At 40.4% G+C, this 22,891-nt stretch overlaps 1 protein-coding gene across 4 annotated transcripts in view; it reads right to left on the reverse strand.

Annotated features, from left to right (window-relative positions):
* Window positions 1-22,891, reverse strand: part of COL14A1 (collagen type XIV alpha 1 chain) — a 127,412-nt gene that overhangs the window by 50,716 nt on the left and 53,805 nt on the right. For all 4 annotated transcript variants that reach the window (XM_076329171.1, XM_076329172.1, XM_076329173.1 and 1 more), the window contains 11 exons: window positions 22,675-22,814; window positions 19,650-19,782; window positions 18,422-18,493; window positions 17,507-17,649; window positions 10,308-10,437; window positions 9,137-9,259; window positions 7,570-7,719; window positions 6,785-6,901; window positions 4,780-4,926; window positions 2,423-2,497; window positions 939-1,078 (listed from right to left, as the gene is read on the reverse strand). In XM_076329171.1, coding sequence (XP_076185286.1) covers window positions 939-1,078; window positions 2,423-2,497; window positions 4,780-4,926; window positions 6,785-6,901; window positions 7,570-7,719; window positions 9,137-9,259; window positions 10,308-10,437; window positions 17,507-17,649; window positions 18,422-18,493; window positions 19,650-19,782; window positions 22,675-22,814 — 1,370 coding nt within the window. The remainder of the gene's footprint in view (window positions 1-938; window positions 1,079-2,422; window positions 2,498-4,779; window positions 4,927-6,784; window positions 6,902-7,569; window positions 7,720-9,136; window positions 9,260-10,307; window positions 10,438-17,506; window positions 17,650-18,421; window positions 18,494-19,649; window positions 19,783-22,674; window positions 22,815-22,891) is intronic.

The following is a 22,891-nucleotide window of genomic DNA, read 5'->3' on the forward strand; positions in this document are numbered from 1 at the left end:
CACATGTGCAGTTACTCATACACAGAACTGCAGGGACTTTATTCAGTCTCCACAAATGAATAACTGCACACGAGTAAGTTAGGGAACAATACTGAAGCAAGTAATAGAAAGATGCAAGAACATATTCTAAAATATTGCCTCTCCCAAATATGATGCTACATTAGTCCAGATCCTGTATTTCAATACTATACATTAAACCCCTACAAATCACAAAACTTATATTAAACTTCATATTTTATAAGTGGTGTCCCTTGTTTAAAAGGAGCTATTCACATGCTTAAGCTTGTGCCTAAGTTTCTGAAGCACCATGGACTATATTCTGGAAAAATAGCTGTATAGCAAGAAATAGTAAAAATTGAGCATTCTTCAGTGTTTGAACAAGTTAAAAATCATTTTTATGATTTTGAATGCTATCCCAAACTGCGTATTATACAGGTAACAAATACAAAAAGTATTGTATTCGCCAATAATCTATTCTGGAGCAGATTCAAGCATCTCTCTAAACAAATACATAAATAGGACAATCACTGTAAATACTGTATTTTATTTCAAGCCCTGTAGACTCTGTAAAGCATGTGATTTTAAATAAATGAACTTTTAATTTTCCTTATCAATGCCATTTTTAGCTTATTTAGGAATAAACACCACAGTGACTACCAATACCAAAAACAGTAACACAACTTAAATCACATTAGAATGATTTAGAGGAGACTGAAATGATACTTAGCCTTCATGCTAGCAAAATTCATATCATGAATTTCACCATATGGTGTGTATAAAAGAAGATATTGAAAAAAAAATGCTGTCCTAAAGCAGTTTATTTTTTCAAAAGAACTGTGACATTATGTCAATTACTTTTTGATTAATTTCACTTCTGGTGCCAGTCTAAAATACCCTGTTAAGTGCATGCGCCCTCCGTCTCTCTACACGTAGATTACCTGAGTTCCATCAGGACCAATCTTATCCAAAGCTCCAACAGTGCTATAGAGAAAGCTAATTATTTTATTGAAATTGTCATCTCCAATGCTCCATGACCCATCCACCAGGAACGCTAGGTCAGCTTTGGCTGCTTTGCACACTGAGAAAGAAAAGCAAGTATTTTGGAATTAGGGCAATGCCTCAACTCCTCATGAAATCTCATAAATCATTTAAGAAAATGTAACTGTCATGAAAAGCTCTTGTTTAATGTTAGTTAATAATGCTTCAGCAAACAGACCTGCTGGCATTGACTTCAGTGCAGGTGTAGAACCAGCTGAGCTCTGCAAGAGGCGAATGGTCTGCACTGACAGATCCTATCACAGAATACACTTCAAGGCCATAACAGTTCTTTAAAATCAGGCTAACCATTTCTATTTAGGTTGTTAAGTAAAGCCACACATGAACTTATACAACCCCGGACTCCTAGCATGACACAGTAAGCAAGATGAGAGAATCTCAACTGTGGAGGTTCCCAGTGGGAAACTAGTCCATCCAAAAAGTTACCCTAAGCTCTGTAGTGCCTAATGCTCACTCCCTTAACTGCACTATTTAGGAGCAATGCAGGTTTCCTCCATCTTATCTTATTCCAGCATGTTCCTATGTAAAATGGCCTGCAGAGCTGTACACCTGCCCACACGAGTTGCTCACGCTTTCATGGGAACTGGGAGCCTTCAATGCTCTACAGAATCCAAGTCTATTGCTTGGGGTCAGAAACAAACAGTCTCAAAGCAAATTTATTTTTTCAACATATTTCATCTTGAAGAAAAATGTTCATCTAAATTCAGAGAATGGGACAGGAAGATACATACCTGTATTTCTAGTTTTCTACTGATTACTCCTTGGATTAAAAAAAAAACATCTGCTGCTATGCAGTTGTAAAAGACACACACAAGGTATTTTTTTTCTATACTTATGGATTAATTTCTCTATTACTGTATGTCAGTTTGGTCCACCAACTTCAAGCTGACAGATGTGACCCTCAGTCTCCAACAAGAATGCTCCCCTCACAGTAATATTTATGAGACTCTCTACAAAACACTACATGTTCAAATGATAAATAGAAGGAAGTCTACATTTAAAGAGAGAAGAGATTGAACATGGCCAATACTTTCCTTATTACCTAAAGTAGATATATTTTTAAAAAACATTCTGTTTTAGAAGTTTAATTACCCTAGGATATCTGCTTCACTTGTAAAATATGTATTGTTTAGGAGTTCTGGAAAAAGAAAATCTAACACATTAACCCTCCTTTCTGCAAATGTCAACAATACAATAATGATGTCAGATTTTTGGCTCATTAAATTTAAGCCAGCTGCTTTAACAGTGTCGTCATAGCAAATGCATTTTGAAATCTGATCCCCACAGATCTAAAAGAGTGTCAGAAGCAGAAAAACATTTCATCAACACCTTAAAATTATTAGAAACCCACACATGCAGCACTTACCCTCTTTCGCAGGAGGGATTGTAGGTGGTGGAGGTGGTGTTGAAGGTGTTGTTGGTGGTTGAGTTGGAAATGGTACTGGAGAATAAAAGAAAGGAATATTAACAAATGTTTAAAAGCCCAATATATTTTATCTGTATTAAACACAGCATTTTCTACTCTTCTCCACATTTAAAATTCATTATCTCTAATCAACTAGTTATGCAACTGGAGAGAAATGTAGGTGAGCGTGTGCATGTAATGTCCTCCTCTACTGACCACCTGAAAAAGGATAGTACTATTGCAGAGCAATTAATGGCTGCACTTCAGTGCGAATGATACAGTGATACAACTGAACTACTGCCCCCTTTTTAGGTTTCCCCAGTGTAGTAAAACATGTGGCAGCCCCATTCTTGACCTAGTATCCATAATTCATTTTGTAAAAGGTCAGTGTCCTTTTCCTTTCTGACCACAACTAGTCCTTAGTCACAGAAAGTAGGTCTCTACCGACCCTGGAAGGAAGAAGATTTTAGTCCTGCAATCCAAAATACAAAGATACAGTGCAAAACAAGCCAGTGCCTACACTCAGAGCAGATCACAGCCTGTCCTTATCAAGATTTTCCTGAATTCGGTGGAAAACCTTGTTATGTTTCCAGCTAGAAATGCAGTTCCGACCACAACTCTACAGGACTGTGGCTTTGTTGCATGCAGCAACTTCTACTAAGGTTACTATACAGAGTTTCTGAAAACTGGTTACTCTCTCTCATCCTTCTCCTGAAAATAAGCTTCGGAATGACAACCTCCCAGAAACCTCGCTGAATACACGATCACTGATTGACAGCTTTGCTGAATGCAAGAGCTCTATTTTGTGCCTTTCAATACAGTCTTGGCTGAATTCTCAGAGATAACATGCACATGTATTGACTTCCACAACCATATCTTAGAAAAAGCTGCCGCTTTCGTTCAAGGTCATTTTTTCCAATTTTTTTCAATGCAATTAGTGTAAGAAGCCACAGGTGACAGAACAGCATTCCTTCAAGTAAGACTGTACTTGTTATTTGCTATAACATATAAGTTATGTTTACAGACAATGGATAGAGTTAGATACAACTTCAGAAAAGGCACCTATCTTTGAGAAAGATTAGTGCAAACAGGATTCATTACGAGCCTCAGGTCCACATCGAAGTTGACTCCCACTGCAACTGATGTGGGTTTTCCCATTGGCTTCAACAAGAGAAAGAGCCAAGACTCTGAAACACCTACAAGAAACTAATGCCCAGGACCTCCATGGCCACAGACAGAACAGGAGCTTCCATTTAGAAAGGGTCAGAGCTGCAGTAAGGTGACTTGAAAGGCTGCTCTCTAAGCACCAGAGAGGTACAGGTCACCTTGAAGAGTGTCGTCTTCTGACGTGATACAATAATTTGTCTGTATCACAAACCATCTTTCTCAAATGGACATGTAGGCCAAGGTGTGTTCTTCCTTATGTCTCCTAACTCCCTGAACTGCAGAGCACAAAAAAAGGAATTCCTCCAAAAAGCAGAAGAAACTTGGCTTGTTCCTCATTGCTCTGAGAATGAGCCCTGGACAACTAAGAAGTGGAGTCATGCACCTGTGCAAGTTTTTCCTATGTGAAACCATAAGTGTAGGAGCGTTCATTTGAAAAGGAAAATTATAAACATTATCTACCGAGAGAAGGGTAACAGTATTGTGGTGTCTAGTAATATAGTGTGAAAAGAAGGGTATCACTGAGATTGAAAATGGGCTCAAAGAAAAAAAGATAATGTTAAAATATTCACACTGTTCATCCTGTATTTTGTTTTGCAGTATTTTGAACTCATGAGAGGCGGATCTTGCCTTCATAAATAGCTGTGAGGGGTTTTTTTGCCTGTCTTGTGTTTGAGAATAATGATAAAAAGGTTGGTTTGTTTGTTTGTTTTAAAATACCTAAGTAGGTTGGGTATCAAAGTCCCATCTAACTACAAATTACTCAGACACTGGTGAAATTTCACTAAATAATGAGCTGCAGGATACAAAAGTTTCTCTGTTTGCATCATTTTTCTGGATTTTTTTTTTTTAACAAAGTCACAGGTTTTCAGAGTATCCCCTAGTGGGACTTTTTATGAAGAAAGCTAAACCATCCTCCCTGTTTCATTCTCATTAAGAAGTCCCATACAGTTGATGAATGTGCCTTCACAAGTAATACACAGCATTGGTGTAAGAATCCTGCACCTCTGTGGAGGAGTCACAATGTAGTTGAAAAATGCAAAACTCAGCTAAAGGAAACTGCGTAGGAATAGCACATATGTGGGCAAAGGGCAAAACACGAGAAGCAATCAAGCATTATCACTGCTGGCTGATCTCTGATCTATTTTACTCACATGTTGTCTCCATGATGCTTACAGCAGGGCCCTCTATCTCCTGAAGCTGTGTATGAACACTGATTTTATATTCAGTTCCAGGCATCAGCTCAAAGAAACAATGTCTAGGTGTCCCTCCACCAAGATTTACCTCTTGCTTTTTCCCATCTGGAATTATAAAAGAAACCATTAAAACATACTTTTCTTTACTGTTTTATTGAATAATGTAATTTAAGTCTGAGATAAGAAGGGGACATGACAGGAGATGAAGGGCAAGTGGTTGACATAAATTAATAAACTACATGCTGCCTTATTTCTGGAAATTCATCTCTACACAGGTCTCTGTAACATTTCATTTCTCATATTAAGTAGGAGCTGAGGGATGTGTCAGACATCTGCAGGAAAAAAGATTAATTTCACCCTATGCACTGAAGTTAATAAAAAACACTAACACTGTCATCAATGGGCTTTGGATCTGGTCCTAAATTATCAGAGTCTAATGAGGAATTGTTGCGTTATGTAATTCTACCACATCCTTTGTCTATGCCTCCGGTTCTCAGAGTCCGTGATGTGCTTAGTAATTGCAAAAGAGACCGAACTAGATATTGTATTCCAGCTTCCCTTAGTAACCACTTAACAAGTTGGTTAAGTAATAGTATTTACAGCGTTCTGAAATTAATTCTGCTAAATTCTGAATTGGAAAACATTTTGACAATGGAAAAAGCCTGGGTACTGGAAATAGCATAAGGCATATTATAATAACAGTAAGAAAACCTTCAGCACAATTCATAATCTGTAGCAGAAAGAAGTGAAATACAAGCAACTGATGTCACATTTTACAGAGTATATACAAAAAATGCCAGTCATTCACTGCCAAGGAAAAAACACCTGATGCTTATCAGGAGGTGTTACATTAGTATAAAAATAATTGATCACTGCCTGAATGTGACACACAACCAATCTGACAACCAAAACTCTTCATGATAAATGTTAATAAGAAGCAATTGTTCATACTTTAGCTCATTCTGCTCACATTTAGGCTCTTCTGGCTCAGTTAAAACAATTCTGGCAGTTCTATATGATGAAAGCAGAATGTTGGCTAGCTCCCAGATGAGAAGGAAATCTGTGCTGTCTTATGCCAGCCAAGATCTCTGCTTTCTGAACAGCTTGTCTGTATTCCAGGCCTTCAAATAAACCGTATCACCGTCCATTTGCCATTCCACAGAAAGGTCATTTTTTTTGCAACCAAATTAGTATTATTTTTCATGATACTTTTGATAGATCCCATTAAATGTTAACTACACTTCTCTCAAGTTATCCAAGCTTCTAATTTGTCACCATTCAAAAGATCACTGATGTCTACTGAAGATAAGAGTCAGTCTGCACAAATAGTGACTTCTCCATAACCTCTTCTGGCTACACCTGAGAATCAGTGAGACGGAAGAGGCTGTAACTCACCTTCTACACAGTCAGTGCTAAAAGCATCAAGACACCGTGTGTTGCCACATAAAAATAGCTCATGTTTCTCCAGATAAGTAACATTACTACAAGCTATAATTAATGATCAACGGAATGAGGACAAAACTGGACACTGTTCCGGCCCTGTGAGCATGGTCTGGATTCAGTCAGAGCTTTCCCTACCCTTCTGCCCTCCTCCCATGTCCATCCTGATCCTACAGAGCTATCACTGATGGTCTATTTATAACCTTAGATGTATTCAGTTCATCCTTTATCCATCTTCTGTCCCTCACACCAGTGAAAAGCTCAGGTAATCACCTATCTTCTACTGATAGATAAAAATCCCTTCCATAAAAAGGACAAGTAATTAACATCTGTTTGATATAAAAAGACAGGAATGCTACTTCTAGTCCTGAAACTTTCAGTGTGTACACAGCTTTCTTCTATCTACCATTTCCAGTATTTCAGAAGCCAGTCTACAGGTCCGACTGCATACAATTTCTTAACTTATGCAATTCAATTTGCTGGGTTAGACTGTAGGTCCATACCCAATGATTTAGCAACTTACCCACAAGCGATTCTATAACTACCCTGTATGCAGTGGCATGTCTGTGAAGCTGCCACTGAGCACAGAGGCTAGTCATGCGGACTTGATAGGAATCCAAATTGGTCACACCCAGGTACACTGAAAATTAAATACCAAAAAAATTAGATTTACTCCTCTAATAAGACATACAAGACAAAATGGCAAAAGAATTATAGTGAAACACTTGTGTCAATTCATTTCTAACAAATAATTTCAAAAGCTACTTAAAAAAAAAATGATGTCAAGAAAATCCATAACAGGAAAGAAAAAAAAAAAGTGAATCTTTAGACCAGAAGTTTGGAACGTAAGTCAATGTAGTTAAGACTAAATAATGAACACTGCTAAAAATTCAGTTACTACAAATAAGTATAAAAATATCGTTATAACAGCAATCTTTCTTTCAAGATCTAATTTAAAATTGAGGCTTAGATATATAAAGACTGAATCAGGTTATATATATGGAGCTAGAAAAAAAAAAAAGACTAAATAGACTTTCCATTAAGGAGATTTATATCTACTACTATGCAAATACATTTGGCTGATAAATAACAACATCTGCTTTATGACCCCTGTCTTGCTAACATCCAGCAGATTATTTTAAAGCCTGATATACTATGATAAAAAAAAGAGACTTTCATTTCAGGAAAACAATTTGCACACAACTGAGAAAGTCTTCCATGTGAAAATATATTCAGGGAGCTGCACAAAACCATAGTTATAGCAAAAAACAGCCTGTAGAGATCTGAAGAGCATGAAATCATTCTTACAGGTTTTGGCTACGCCTGTTAGGGCATCACTGAAGCCTGTTGAGTATGAAGCAAATACTTTAACACTATACTCTGTTCCACTGAAGAGATTTAGAATGAGAATGGTATTGATATCATCCCCTACAAAGGTCTCCAACGCAGGACCAGGGACTGCAAAAAATGAAATAGATTAGAAAATCATTTGCTCATCCATTGAATTAGCAGGTAGTTAAAACAAATCTTAAGACATATCCAAAATTACATGTGCTCCTAAAGTGACTGCTTCTTTTTTTTGCCTTTTTTTTTTTTACCATACACAAAACCAAAGACACTCTGCTCAGTCCTTGCATGGACAGAAGCCACAAAACACTTGGGAAATTCAGCAGTGGGATTCATTAGGGCAGGGCTAGACACTGGCATCTGTTAAGATTCTTTTGTTCTGCTTCAGTGACTTACTACTGCCCTAAATAGGCAGCCAAAGATCTCCTCAGTTTGATGCTGTGCCAGGACCAACGGGGGGGACAGCAGATGCCAGCCAGCAAAACAGTCCCTAAGGGGTTCTTATACAACAGCATCATTTAACACTGTGCAAAAATGATAATGAAAATAGAAAAGAATAAGACTTTCCCAATTCGGAACTGCAAACAGCTCCCTTGTCACCTCTCTTAGCTGTTCTGGATATATTTCAGAAACCAGGCAACAGTATTGTCTTTGGACAGTATTTTAGTCCCTTAACGGTCACACATTTGTGTTTCACTCTCAATAGAGGACCGTGTTTTTCTAAAGAAATTTGAAGGAGAATGGGTGCCTCGTCTAGCTGCAACGTGCAGGTGGGCAAGGGATGCAGCACTGACAGCATAAAATGGCAAGTTTTTTTGAGAGGTGTAGGGTGGGAGTAAAAGTCAAGGAAACTAAAGCTTGGTTTGCATTGTAAGGGGAAGGAAGATGAAGGACAGGAGAACTCAGAAGAGACGTACAGGAAAAGAGCAAAGGTAGCCTCTGAAATAAATAGAAAGAGTCATGGTAAAATGACATAAAAGGACAGACTGAAAGAGTTGGGTTTGATCAGCCTTAAGATGGGAAGTCTAAGGGGGAATCTTACTGCTGCCTACACCTAACTAATGGGAAGGGGTAGAGAAGATGGAGACAGAATCTCTTCTGAGGCCAACAGGAAGATGGTAAGAGATAATAGACAAAATTTGCAACATAGGAAATTTTGATTAGATACTAGGAAAAACAGTTTCACAGTGAGGGTAGTAAAAAACTGCAAGAGATGCTTAGAGAGGTTTTGAAATATCCATCCTTGGAGATATTACAAACATGACTGGACAAGGTCCAGGGAAACCTGTTCCAAGCTGGCCCTGTTTTGATCAGGGAGTTGGACCAGATGATCTCCAGAGATCCCTTCCAACCTGTATCGTTCTGTGACTATGAAACTTTCATTTCAAAACCTGAGACACCTAAATAATACCACTTTCAAGGCTGTAACTGCTACTGTTAGATTTAAGTACAAAATTCAGCAAAAGATGATGTCAAGACATTGTACAGTCAAAAACAAATGACCAAAAAAATCAGTTTAAAAACTCACTGTTGATAGGTTTGTAGACAATTCTGTAACCCATTGTTGGTGATGGTGGGGCATCCCAACTGATACGTAATCTGTTGTACCATTCATCTGAGACACGTAAATTTCTAGGAGCAGATAAGGGTACTAAAAGGAAACCAAACTGAGCTTTTACAAGTTTGTCTCATGCAAACACATGCATAAAACTCAAGACATGCACATGAAAATAGTGAGATAGCCAGTACTCTCAGATCTACAGTTAAAAATGCCAGAATTGAAGTCTTTAATCAAATTCTTCCTTGGCATTATGCCAGTCAATTAATATTGATATATTTAAGAAAGTTATACCAAGTTATACCAAAGATTAATTATGAAATTTGTTCCACAAACAATGAATTTGCAAATTAATTCCCAACTTTGTCCCTACAGTTTTTTAAAAACATGAGACAATTCAGAGATAATTATCTGTTATTTATACAGTTTCTTTCAACCCAAGTGCACTAAAGTTTTTAATGTATAAATCCTGCTCTTGTGAACACTTAACACTTTCAAATGGAATCAAAGGAATGGTTTACAAGTGACTTAAGTGTCTGCAGAAATAGCACTTCAATATAGGCAGAAATTATGTAAATTCAATAAAATTATACTATCATGACTAGCAGTGCACAATGAGATGATTTTTTTACCAATATACAGTAAAGAGGGAACTTAAGCTACAGCCGAGTAATCTTTTGGTACTTGGTCAGAACTCTAGAGATAATGCAATCACTTTTATAAAAAGTTCAGCAGCATTTCTAATGACCTTTAGGAAGTAATGATCTCACACAAAAGAAAATCTAACAGTACAATGGTTGGTTTGATACTATCCCAGCAGGCATTGTTTACTTTATTTTCTGCATTAGTTGGCTTGTCCTTGGTGGACCATCTATCAAGGACTTACCAGCTTTATTACTCAACAAGTTTCTGCAGACTCACAGTATTTGAATATAAAATACAATCTGTCAATTAGAAGCAACCCATTGTTTATAAATCAATGAACTGAGATTAATATAAAGCTCTTGAGTGATATAAGTCAGGCAAAATAAACCCACATTTATACTAAAATATATTACTACAGCCAAGGAAAAAAGGCCAAAAGAGTAAGCCTTTCTTCATGCATATCCTGGCCAAAGACAAGCAGAAAGTTTGTACTTACGAGTTTTGCCAGGAGCTGAGACACTGACTCCTTCCCCATCAGAATAGATGGGAGTGATGGTAACTTTGTATTCTGTATCAGACAGCAGAGGCTGAAGCAGAAGAGTGTTTTGTCTCCCAGGCACCATTACCTGGATAGTCAGAATAACAGAAACAATCAAGCTTAATGACAAGGGCCAAAACTTTTTCATATCTTACATAATCTCTGACACCACATTCTACTAGCATTGCTGTATAGCTTGCATTTTTAAATATTTCTGATGCTTTATGGTAAAATAAAAGAATTAAATTTTCCCCCCTTTTAACAGATCTACTGCTCATACCTGAGAAAAATAAAAAGGAGAATGTGCCTATGGGATAACACATTTTTATATTAAACCTATGAGCCACTACAGCTCCATAAACCACTGGTACTATATGGATGGTTAGTATTTAAACAATTTTACTGTACAGACAAAATAAATCATCTTATTGTATTTATTCTTGACATGAATATGATTGTCCAAAACTATGCCCATTAATAAAGGTTGATGTTCTTTGGGGACAGAAAATCCTTCCCTGGGAGGAATGAAAATGAATACAGGAGATCGGGAAGCATGAACTGAGCAAGCAGGAATAAAACACGTTTGTCCCATCTGCATCTAGTCTGGGGACAGGGAAATGAAGGTAGCTATTTAGGAGAGGAAGTAGGAGTACATCCCACAAATAGCAGAGGATCCCAAACTGTCATGAAACATGGAAGATCTGCAGCAGAAGTCCAACCAGGCAACCCAGTAGAAGTAAAGAAGCTGTAGAAATCCCTCCAGGCAGTTTTGGGTGTGCTAGAGCAAATGTTTCAAGCCACTGAATTAAGCACTGCTTCTTTTAATATAGTACAAGGTTTCCCCATAAGCAGCTATTTCTGAAACTCTTCAATAGATTACTATATTTTATCCAGAGCCTCAAAAACTAGTACTACAATAGTGGTGGTAGAAGTGCCCAAGTAAAGCCTTGCAATCTTTTAACTTGTCAGTAAAATTTTAGTCTCAGAGAGCCTCCAAAGCCTGAATGGGAGCTACCTAGCACATGGAGTAGATGTGGTTAAAAAGAGAAACCAATCCTATGTTTCCTGCACCAAACCTGTGCTCTGAAGTGACACTGTTGGAAGCAACAGTCCCAAGGTCCAACTTCATATTTTAGACCCTCCCTGGCCCACGTCCATTGTGTGAATCTATCACCTGAGCCAGCAACTGCACATATTTGCCAAGAAGTTGAGGGACATATAAGCCCCTTAAACTCAAGGGGAAAAAGCATAAACTGAGCCTAAAAGTGTTTCATTGTTTCAAAGAAGACTGATGCATGTGATGATGGCAGAGCAAAATTTTCTGAAGCATACACTCAGACAAGAAAGCCCTCACTACTTTTAATGCTCCAGGATACATTCAAACTACTTCTAATTTTGGCAAGTGATACACAGAAGGAAAGTAATCTAGTACATCCAGGTGTTGAGACTTTTCAAAAAAGTACTTCATTCATTGATCAAAACTGGACAAAACCATCTAAATACATGTGCATGAAAGATTCCCATCCTAAACTCTTCCATACATATACTCAAAACACACAAACCAAGTTTCTGAAAAAAGAACAACCAACTTTTTTGGGTGTTTAGGAGAGGGGATGCAAGCATTGAGAACTCTCTCTTTTCCACATGTGCACATCAGAGATCTTCTACAGAACAATATGGTTTTCAGCAGTGAGAAACATTCTTGGCTTTAAGGAAGAAAAAAAAATGTGATCCTTCCCGTATGTACAGCACACCCAAGAACATACATGCAATTTAGGGCTTGACCCTTTCGTAGTGAAAAGTATTCTATTACATTTTCTAGTCCCTGACTTTCAGCCAATTGCATCAAGGATTAAAAAGCTTGTTAGTATTTTTATTAAAAGGAAGAGTAACTGAAATTTATATCACTGAAATCAGAGCCAAAAAACTTAAGCATCCACCATGGAATTGTCACACTATAGTATTTTTAAGCCCAAATTCCACAAAACTTTTGGGTTCTGCTTAAGAAATGTACTTAAACATATAAACACTCCCCTAAAAATTGAACATCTATGTTGTTTTATTGACATCTGCGTTGCACCTCTCAGGTGCTTGAATCCACAAGATAAAATACATTCCTTCTGTTTAAAATGTGCTTAATTTTAAGTATAATCTTATGTCATTCCTTATTCAGTAAAGTATTTATGCACATGATTAATTTCAAAGATCCAGCTGAATTGTGACCGCAGAATCATAGAACAGTTTGGGTTGGAAGGGACCTCTAAAGGTCATCTAGTCCAACCCCCCTGCAGTAAGCAGGGACATCTTCAACTAGATCAGGTTGCTCAGAGCCCCCTCCAACCTGACCTTGGATGTTTCCAGGGATGGGGCATCCACCACCTCTCTGGGCAACCTGTGCCAGTGTTTCACCACCCTCAGCGTAAAAAAATTTCTTCCTTATATCTAGTCTAAATCTACCCCCCTTTAGTTTAAAGCCATTCCCCCTTGTCCTGTCGCAACAGGCCCTGCTAAAAAGTCTGCCGCCATCTTTTTATAAGCCCCCTTGAGGTACTGATAGGCTGCACTAAGGTCTCCCCAAAGCCTTCTCTTCTCCAGGCTGAACAACCCCAACTCTCTCAGCCTTTCTTCCTAGGAGAGCTGTTCCATCCCCCTGATCACTTTCATGGCCCTCTTCTGGACCCGCTCCAACAGGTTCGTGTCTTTCTTATGCTGAGGGCTCCAGAGCTGGATGCAGTACTCCAGGCGGGGTCTCCCCAGAGCAGAGTAGAGGGGCAGAATCACCTCCCTCGACCTGCTGGCCACACTTCTTTCGATGCAGCCCAGGATACGCTTGGCCTTCTGGGCTGCGAGCGCACATTGCCGGCTCATGTCCAGTTTTTCATCCACCAGTACCCCCAAGTCCTTCTCGGCAGGGCTGCTCTCAATCCCTTCATCCCCCAGCCTGTAGTGATACTGGGGGTTGCCCCAACCCAGGTGCAGGACCTTGCACTTGGCCTTGTTAAACCTCATGAGGTTCGCACAGGCCCACTTCTCGAGCTTGTCCAGGTCCCTCTGGATGGCATCCCGTCCCTTGGTGTCATCTGCAAACCTGCTCAGGGTACACTCGATCCCACTGTCTATACGTCATTGATGAAGATATTAAACAGGTCCCAATACGGACCCCTGCGGGACACCACTCATCACCAATCTCCATCTGGACATTGAGCCATTGACCAGTACCCTCTGGACACGACCATCTAACCAATTCCTCACCCACCAGACAGTCCACCCATCAAATCCATACCTCTCCAGTTGAGAGAGAAGGATGTTGTGGGGGACCGTGTCAAAGGCCTTGCAGAGGTCCAGACAGACGACATCTGTAGCCCCTCCCGTGTCCACTGATGTAGTCACTCCCTCATAGAAGGCCACTAGGTTAGTCAGGCAGGACTTGCCCTTGCTGAAGCCATGCTGGCTGTCTCGAATCACCTCCCTGTCCTCCATGGGCCTTAGCATAGCTTCCAGGAGGATCTGCTCCATGATCTTCCCAGGCACAGAGGTGAGACTGACTGGCCTGTAGTTCCCTGGGTCTTCCTTTTTTCTCTTTTTAAAAATGGGGGTTATGTTTCCCCTTTTCCAGTCAGTGGGAACCTTCTCCAGACTGCCACGACTTCTCAAATACGATGGAGAGTGGCTTAGCAACTTCATCCACCAGTTCCTTCAGGACCCGTGGATGGATCTCATCGGGTTCCATGGACTTGTACACCTTTAGGTGCCTTAGGTGGTCTCGAACCTGATGTTCTCCCACAGTGGGTGGCTCTTCATTCTCCCAGTCCCCGCGTTTGCCTTCTGTGGCTTGGGCGGTGAGGCTCGAGCACTTGTCGGTGAAGACCGAGGCAAAAAAGTCATCAAGTACCTCTGCTTTCTCTGTGTCCCGAGTAACCAGGTCTCCCATTTCGTTCCGGAGAGGGCCCACATTTTCCCTCATCTTCCTTTTATCCCCGACGTACCTATAGAATCTTTTCTTGTTGCCCTTGATGTCCCTGGCCAGATTTCATTCTATCAGGGCTTTAGCTTTCCTCACCTGATCCCTGGCTGCTCGGACAATTTCTCTGTATTCCTCCCAGGCTACCTGTCCTTGCTTCCACCCTCTCTAGGCTTCCTTTTTGTCTTTGAGTTTGTCCAGCAGCTCCTTGTTCATCCATGCAGGCCTCCTGGCGTTTTTGCCCGACTTCCTCTTTGCTGGGATGCATCGCTCCTGAGCTTGAAGGAGGTGATCCTTGAATATTACCCAGCTTTCTTGGGCCCCTCTTCCCTCCAGGGCTTTGTCCCATGGCATTCTACCAAGCAGATCCCTGAAGAGGCCAAAGTCTGCTCTCCTGAACTCCAGGGTAGTGAGCTTGCTGTGCGCCCTCCTCGGTGCCCTAAGGATCTTGAACTCCACCATTTCGTGGTCACTGCAGCCCAGGCTGCCCTTGAGCTTCACATTCCCCACCAGCCCCTCCTTGTTGCTGAGAACAAGGTCCAGCATAGCACCTCTCCTCGTTGGCTCCTCTACCACTTGGAGAAGGAAGTTATCATCGATGCATTCCAGGAACCTCCCGGATTGCTTATGCCCTGCCCTGTTGTCCCTCCAACAGATGTCGGGGTGGTTGAAGTCCCCCATGAGGACCAGGGCTTGTGAGCGTGAGGCTGCTCCTGTCTGTCTATAGAGGGCCTCATCCACTCGGTCTTCCTGGTCAGGTGGCCTGTAGCAGACCCCCACTGTAATGTCACCTGTCCCTGCCTTCCCTTTAATCCTGACCCAAAAGCTCTCGGTCGGCTCCTCATCCATCCCCAGGCAGAGCTCCATGCACTCCAGCTGGTCATTGGCATAAAGGGCGACACCCCCTCCTCGTCTCCCCTGCCTGTCCTTCCTAAAGAGCCTCTATCCCTCCATCCCAAAACTCCAATCATAGGAGCCATCCCCCCACATCTCCATGATGCCAATAAGGTCGTAGCCCTGCAAGCGTGCGCACGTCTCTAACTCCTCTTGTTTATTCCCCATGCTACGTGCGTTTGCATAGAGGCATTTAAGTTGGGCCCCCGATGAAGCTGCCTTACTGGCTGGAGTTCCTTTGTGCTGCTCTTCAGGCGCTCTCCTGCTGACCTGTGTTCCTCCTCCAGGCTCTGGGCATCTATTGCTGGCCCTGGCATCAAACTAGTAAGAGTGGGATGGATTGAGGTTCCCCTCCCCCGGCATCTCTACTTTAAAGCCCTCTTCACCAGCTTGGCAAGCCTATGACCGACGATGCTCTTCCCCTTCTCTGACAGATGGACCCCATCAGCCCCCAATAGACCAGGTTTCTCAAAGCGAGTCCCATGGTCTAAGTAGCCGAACCCCTGGCTGTGGCACCAGTCCCGTAACCATTTGTTGACTTGCCAGATTCGACTGGCCCTTTCAAACCCCTTCCCTTTGACCAGCAGGATTGATGAAAAGACTACCTGCGCTCCCAAGTCTCTTACCGCCACTCCCAGGGCTCTGTAGTCCTTCTTGATAGTCCTCAGACTGCTCCTGGCTGTGTCACTGGTGCCCATGTGAAACAGCAGCAGCGGATAATAGTCAGTGGACTGTACGAGGCTTGGTAGCCTCTTGGTGACATCCCTGATGCGAGCCCCCAGTAAGCAGCACACCTCTCTAGAGGGTGCGTCCAGTCGGCAAATGGGTGCCTCCGTGCCTCTCAGAAGAGAGAGTCACCTACTACTATCACCCGTCGCCTTTTCTTAGTGGCGCTGGTTGTTATACGGGGGGCAGATCGGGCTGCATTACTCAGCTCCAGCGCTTCTCCCGGTGTGACACGACTTTCCTCTTCGGCCTGCAGAGCAGTGAAGCGGTTCTGCAAGGGCACCTCGGGCTTCGGGGGAAGTCTCTTCCTCCTGCTGGTCCTTGCCTTTGCAACCGTCCATTCTTCTGCATTATTGCCCCCCCCGCTCCCTTCTGCATGTGCCGGTGGGGGAGTTTTTGGCTGTTTGGCCGTGGGCTGCAGGTCTGCTGCAGACTGTGCTTGGAACCAGCTATCTAGCTCCTTCTCTGCCTCCCTGATGTTATGCAGCCTTCTCACCGCCTCCTGCAGCTCAGCCACCTGCGGCAGGAGGTCCTCCACCTGGGCACACCTTTTGCAGGTGTGCCCAGACCAAAGCTACTAAGACTTGAGAGTGTACTTAAAATTAAATAATTTGTGGAATTGGAGCCAAGATACCTACCTAATCTTAGAATTCTATAATTTTCTTTAATGAGCTTTTGAGTCAACTCTAATATCCTTCTGATAGCCAGAATTTGAATACCTTTCCTACAGTTTTAATTTCCTTTCAAAATAATAGTCATTCAATACTAAAACAGAACTACATTTATATCATCCAACTGAATTTGATTAAGCTTCCCAGAGCTGAAACAGTAAATCTGGGATCTGAATTTCAGAAACTTTGGGACCTTGTCAGAACAGTACAATTTGTGGCATTATGCTGTGCAAGTTTGCCACTGTATTATATACTACACTATCATATAGTCAAGGTAAATTCATAAAGCATGTTTTCCAGTCTAAAAGGAAACCACTACATTGAAAGTTCATTTTCAGATTATAGTTGAAAGAGATGGCTAAAACGTAATTTTCTACCAAGGTCTCATAAAAGGTGAATGAAACCAAAATGAAAAAAGACTGATTCATATTTTTCTGGAAAAAAGATATTCAACTAACTTCTTTTAATATTTTTTATTGCTATAGTCCGATATAGGGCTAAAAATGTCAGCTGCTAGACATCAAAAAGAATATCCCATATTTTCAATATAATTGTTCTATGAACAGAAGTGAGTCACATGACTGTAACAGAAGGAGAAAGATATGGGGAATATTTTTGCATTTTGAGTTATTTACTAAGAAAATAACCTCGAACTATACAATTTAATCTCTTAAATATATCTACATAGAGCTATCTCAAAATTTTATAACTTATTTTTTGTGGAAACCAAGCACTGCAATACTAACATTTCCCCAATTTAAAAAAAAAAAAAAAAGCGCACTTGGCCTCCCAGAATTCTGAAATTATCTCAAAAATTGTGAAATCTTAAAATAATACAGCTAGGGCTTCTTTTTTTTTATTATTTGCTATACGCCATTCACAAAACCCATACAGACCATTCTTACCGCTTCCTCAGCACGGTCACCATTCGCAGTGAGATAGGTCACTCTGAACTGCTGAACATTGTAATCTGAAATGTCCCATATCACCCTCAGACTTGAGGTTGTTTCATCATCTATAACAAGGTTTCTGATTCCTGTTCGAAAAACTAAAGCCAAAAACATTTAATTACTATTTTCTCAACTCTATTTTTAGGTTTAAAATTGTGCTAATTATCACCAAGTAGCTGCAAGCTCTACTGGTCATGGTGGGTCTGCAGATCCATGGTGGGGCAAACCCATACAGTTCAGTCATACTTGGGCTTAATAACATAAAAACTGTAACCATTTAATAAAATAATAGTTATCCTATACTGCCACTAACATATATTACCCCATCTGCTTTGTTTATATTACTCAGCTTATGGAGCTTTAGAATAATCAAAACTCCACTGCAGCTAGAATGCTACAGAAGATAAATAATCCAGAACAGTTGTTCCTTAAAAGTCAGTTTTCTAATTCCAGGGAAAACAAACAACACTCAAAACTAAATAAAATTCTGAAGAGTTTCCAAGCTCATATTTATGAAGAGAAAGAAAAAAAGGGAGCTGAATTTTCCAAATTAGTCTCTGTATTCCTGTGTAATACCACTGGTATCATTCAGAGTCCCTACCCTGTGTTATAGGTTGGCTCCTCATCCACACATGACACGTGCAGGAAGCTGGCCACACGCAGAAGGGTGGTGCAGGAGCACGACAGCGTTCACCAGTGATGTCCCTTGCCTGGGGTCTACACCTCCACGAGATCTGCTATGGCAGTGTGCTGACTGCATGGACCATCAGGAACTGGGGTTATCAGCTCCTCGGTAATAACACAGCTCTCTGCCCCTAGACCTGGGTGTGCTTGTGAGGAGCCTTAGCTCTTTGCATTTGCTCTGTTTACCTGCTGTGGTGGGCTTAGAAGTTCTGGTACTGGTAGTAGTCACCGTGGTAGGTATTGCGGTAGTCCTCGCAACTGAAAAACAATACTCAGCTCACTAACAGTTCAACAAGACATGGAAATCACAGTATTTGTCTTGTATTTCTAACTATGACAATGAAACTATGTGCTCACACCTACAAGTATCCCACACACTTCAGGCATTTCAGAGACTACAAGGGAACTATTCATTTACTTTACTTTAGGCACATATATTTGCAGGATTAGCACTTAGATCTACAGATAAGACATAATTATGAACTGTACAATTAAATAAGAATGCATAGAGTTCCCCACATTTCTGGCTGAACTATGCATAATGACTTCCACTTTGACCATTTGTTAAGGTTGTCAGATTTATTAAATTGAAAGCTTTTTAAGGGTGCTTCACTTCTGTCCACGTAAAAAACAGAAAGTACGCTCAGCAACACTGGGCAATATCAGCATCATTTGGATGGGTAAGGGCTTCTTGTCTTAACAGAAGGTTCAAGATTAAGCCTGCAATTAAATTACTAACAATCAAATAAATTTTTGAATTTACACATGAAAGATATAGTTGTTTACTTAACCAAGTCACTATCGGTAAAAAAAGAATGGATAGAGCAATCTACCTGAAATGATGGCCACTGTTTCGATTATAAACTATAAAACACACTGTACATGATTTTCGAGTTTTATCTTTGTTACTTCCATGTTAATATCACAGGATGCCTGTGTAAACTTTTTGGACCATTATTTCAGCCAAGACTGAGTTCACCTCTAGTGAGTATAAATTACATAAATAAGAAAGAAAAGGGTATAATGTAAATGCCAAACATCTTAAATGAAATTCTTGTAAATTATTTACTTTAAAACATTTAACCCCCCAAAAAATCTAATATATCTTCTCATAAGGAACTCTGTTCAAAGACTAAATATTGAAATGTAGGATGGAAGAATATCTACCCAGATCCAAAGGTTATTAATACCACAGCTCAGATAGGGAGCCAAACCATCATTTTGATTCAATGCCATCTACCACATAATATTAAAAGAGAAAAGCAAAAAATACAGTCAGCAAAGCCCTGGTACTAAACCACCACATTCTTCAATATTATAGCTACCCAAAGATGGACTATATTTTAAATAAAAGACATGTGCATTAAATTTAAATCAGTTATCTCTAAAAATTACAGTCAAGAGTTTGTCTTACATGTAGCTCCAAGAACAGCAACAACTTCACTTTCACTTTCATCATCAAAAACTGCCAGCAGAGAAACTTCATATTCTGTGTTGGGCAACAAACCCTCAATAACATGACTGTCTGTGTCTCCATTTATGACAACCTGAGTAACACAGCAAGATTAAAGAAAATCAGTTCTGCATTTGATTAATTTATATGAGTTGACTGAAATGAAAGAAGGAAAATGGATTCTCCTTTAAAAATAAATGAAATCTACACTCAGATCTGCCCAAAGAATTTATTAGCTATGTTGAAATAAAAAGTATCACAGAGTACATCTGGAAAAAACACTGTTAAGAATACTTAAAATGTATTTATTATTTTGTGGCTAGCTTGATTATTCTAATGTGTAGTCTTATACTTTCACTAATTAATTGCTAAAGCTGACCATATGCATTTCATTCGAAAACCACTAAAATTCAAAACATTCATCAATGAGAGCAACGTAACAGGGTAGATTAATTTTCATTCATATTTCTACCATTCAAGCACTGTTATGACAAATGTATTCAGCATCTCCACAGCCTTACAAAATGCTGTTTCGATACCAGAATTATAATCCGAGTTACAGTTCCACACATCTGAATGCAACTTGAAAGAACATTTGCTGCAGACTTGGGGATTAGGGGAGATGTGCTGATGAGAAGTTTGCTATATGGTGTGATGTTTTAAATAGTAATTTACAGCAGTTAGCAGAAACAGTGAATCACACTTTATTCTTTTAATTACCATAGGAGATTTCCTGAGTTGGTCTTGGGGAAGAGGGACCCATAAAACAATCACAGACCTTCTGAACTCAGATACAAAAAACAAAAGCAGAAAGAAATGAGTTGGGGCCATGCCTTCTATAACTATCAAATAATGAATTAGGCACCCCATGCTGCACACTTTCTGGCACAGATTTTCTTGGGAAAATTTCAGAAACAAGCTTGAGTGAATCTAGCTGTATACTAAGTAGATATAAGTAATACCTTCCTTGCCAATTTCCCAGAGCCTCTAGTCGTATATCAAATCATTATAAAATATCTATACATAGTTTCTATCTTACCATAACTTTGGCATACTTTCTGAAGCATAACTTCCGCCACCCTCCACTCCCTGCTAATTTAGCCCACAAGAGAAGACCACAAAAAAAGAAGAACACAAAGTGCTGAACTTTCAAGTGGAGAGGACAAATAACAGAAGCAAGAATAATAACAAGCACACGAGTATAACAGCATGCATTCTCTACTGTAACGTAGAAATAAAAGGTCACTCTTAAATTTATTCTGGCTCTTTAGCACTAACACCCCGCTAAATGCTCCTCACCCATCAGCAGTGTGGGTGAAGTAAGCCGAGAGGTGTGTAATCCTCACCACCACCCCCTGACCCCACTCAGCTAATTGGCAAGTTGGGTCTTGGGAGGAGGACAGAGGGAGTGCATGTCGTTTCTCTGCATGACTGATCACTTAGCTGGGAAAGAAGCTTAAAGAGGCAACAGCCTGGAGGTATTGTGCTATCCTAGGCCTGACCCCATTAGAGAGGTCATGCAAGGAGAAGAAGAAAGCAGCTCGGGTATTTTTAATATTTCAACGTACTAAAATATTAGGGCCTCCAGCAGTTCTTAGTGAATACAATGAACAAGTGGAACCTTAACGGTTCAAATATTTCTTGATCATTTATTCTCACACTCAAAAAACACAGATATCATAAATCTCACTTAAAAATGCACATGGCTTAAAGGGATTCACTGACAGCTACTCACTAGAACTTAAACAGAAACAAATCAGTTCATCTACTGCAGGAGAAAATGCTAGGGGATGACCTGTGTCCACTCACTCATCTGCCAACTCCTTTTTTTCCCTGTAATTTCTTTTTTTGTGTGACTACCTCTCGCTAGGTGAAAGGGAGGAAAAAAAAAAATCGGGCTAAGCTAAATTTACAGAAAAAATGCCACATAACCTAAGCTGAAATGACTGCTTTCTGCCCTAATGGATGACAAACTGATGCATGAAACCTAGGGCACTGAGTTCTGTACCCAGATAAACAGTTTGCAGATGTGGCCTCTCGTTACAGTGCTGATGCCAAGAGAACAAGATGTTTGAGAGAGTCATTAAAGATTGAGGAGTACAAAAGAAGAAAGACAGGCGGAAAGACAGGCGGAAAGACAGGCGGAAAGACAGGCGGAAAGACAGGCGGAAAGACAGGCGGAAAGACAGGCGGAAAGACAGGCGGAAAGACAGGCGGAAAGACAGGCGGAAAGACAGGCGGAAAGACAGGCGGAAAGACAGGCGGAAAGACAGGCGGAAAGACAGGCGGAAAGGGAAAGAGGAAATGAGACAGACTACAAAAGATGAAAATTTGGGAAAGGGAGAGAAAGTGTCTGTCTTTTTGTACTCAGAAAAAAAGAATAAACCAGGAAAAGCTAAAGGGATGAAAAATCATTTAAAAATTCAGACTGATGAAAATGGCACTATGGAGAAGACACAAGAGCCCAGAGCAAAAAATACAGCATGAGGGGGAAAAAGAGAAAGAACCGTAAAGAGGAATGAAGGAACAATCTGATAAATTAACTATGTGTAAACTTTTCCCTTTGTAACATTACATAACTAAGGCTTCACAGGCAATTTTACTGTGGCCAGCACTTTAGACAAACGTGGAGCCTTAACTGAGGATATCGCTGCTCTGGCTCAGCTACCGTCATCATCTTCACAGCAAAGTGAAGAACATGAACCTCTAAAAACTGAAGTAACATCAAACAGCAATGCTAGTTCTATGGCAGTTGGCACATTACAGATTAGATTGATTATTCACAAAGAAATCTCTTCTTTCCTCACTTCCTCTTCAAAAAGAAACTGGAATATTGGTTTGATTTTGGTTTAGAGAGCTTTGCAGTGGGGCAGATTTTTCTGTAAGTCAATTTGCCATATTTAATCGGCAAAAGTTGCAGCATAGGTGTCCTCAGAATGGAAGTCTCTCTTCCATTTCACACCCACAGAAAGTCAAGGCAACTCACCTCTTCAGATTCCCCCCCGTCCAAAGGAATCCATGCCAATCTGTAAAAAGCAATATCTGAGGAGGTGGGCTTCCAGCTGATCCTAAAACTATCTGTCGATGCTTCATCAATTTCCAAATGCTGGGGAGCTGGAACTCTTTCTGCAAAATATTATGCAAAAGAAAAGTGAGAGTAAATTATTCTCTGAGACTTGCATAGATGGCAATGTCAAGCACGT

This window comes from Aptenodytes patagonicus, chromosome 2 (assembly GCF_965638725.1).
Source record: "Aptenodytes patagonicus chromosome 2, bAptPat1.pri.cur, whole genome shotgun sequence".
Classification (NCBI taxonomy): domain Eukaryota; kingdom Metazoa; phylum Chordata; class Aves; order Sphenisciformes; family Spheniscidae; genus Aptenodytes; species Aptenodytes patagonicus.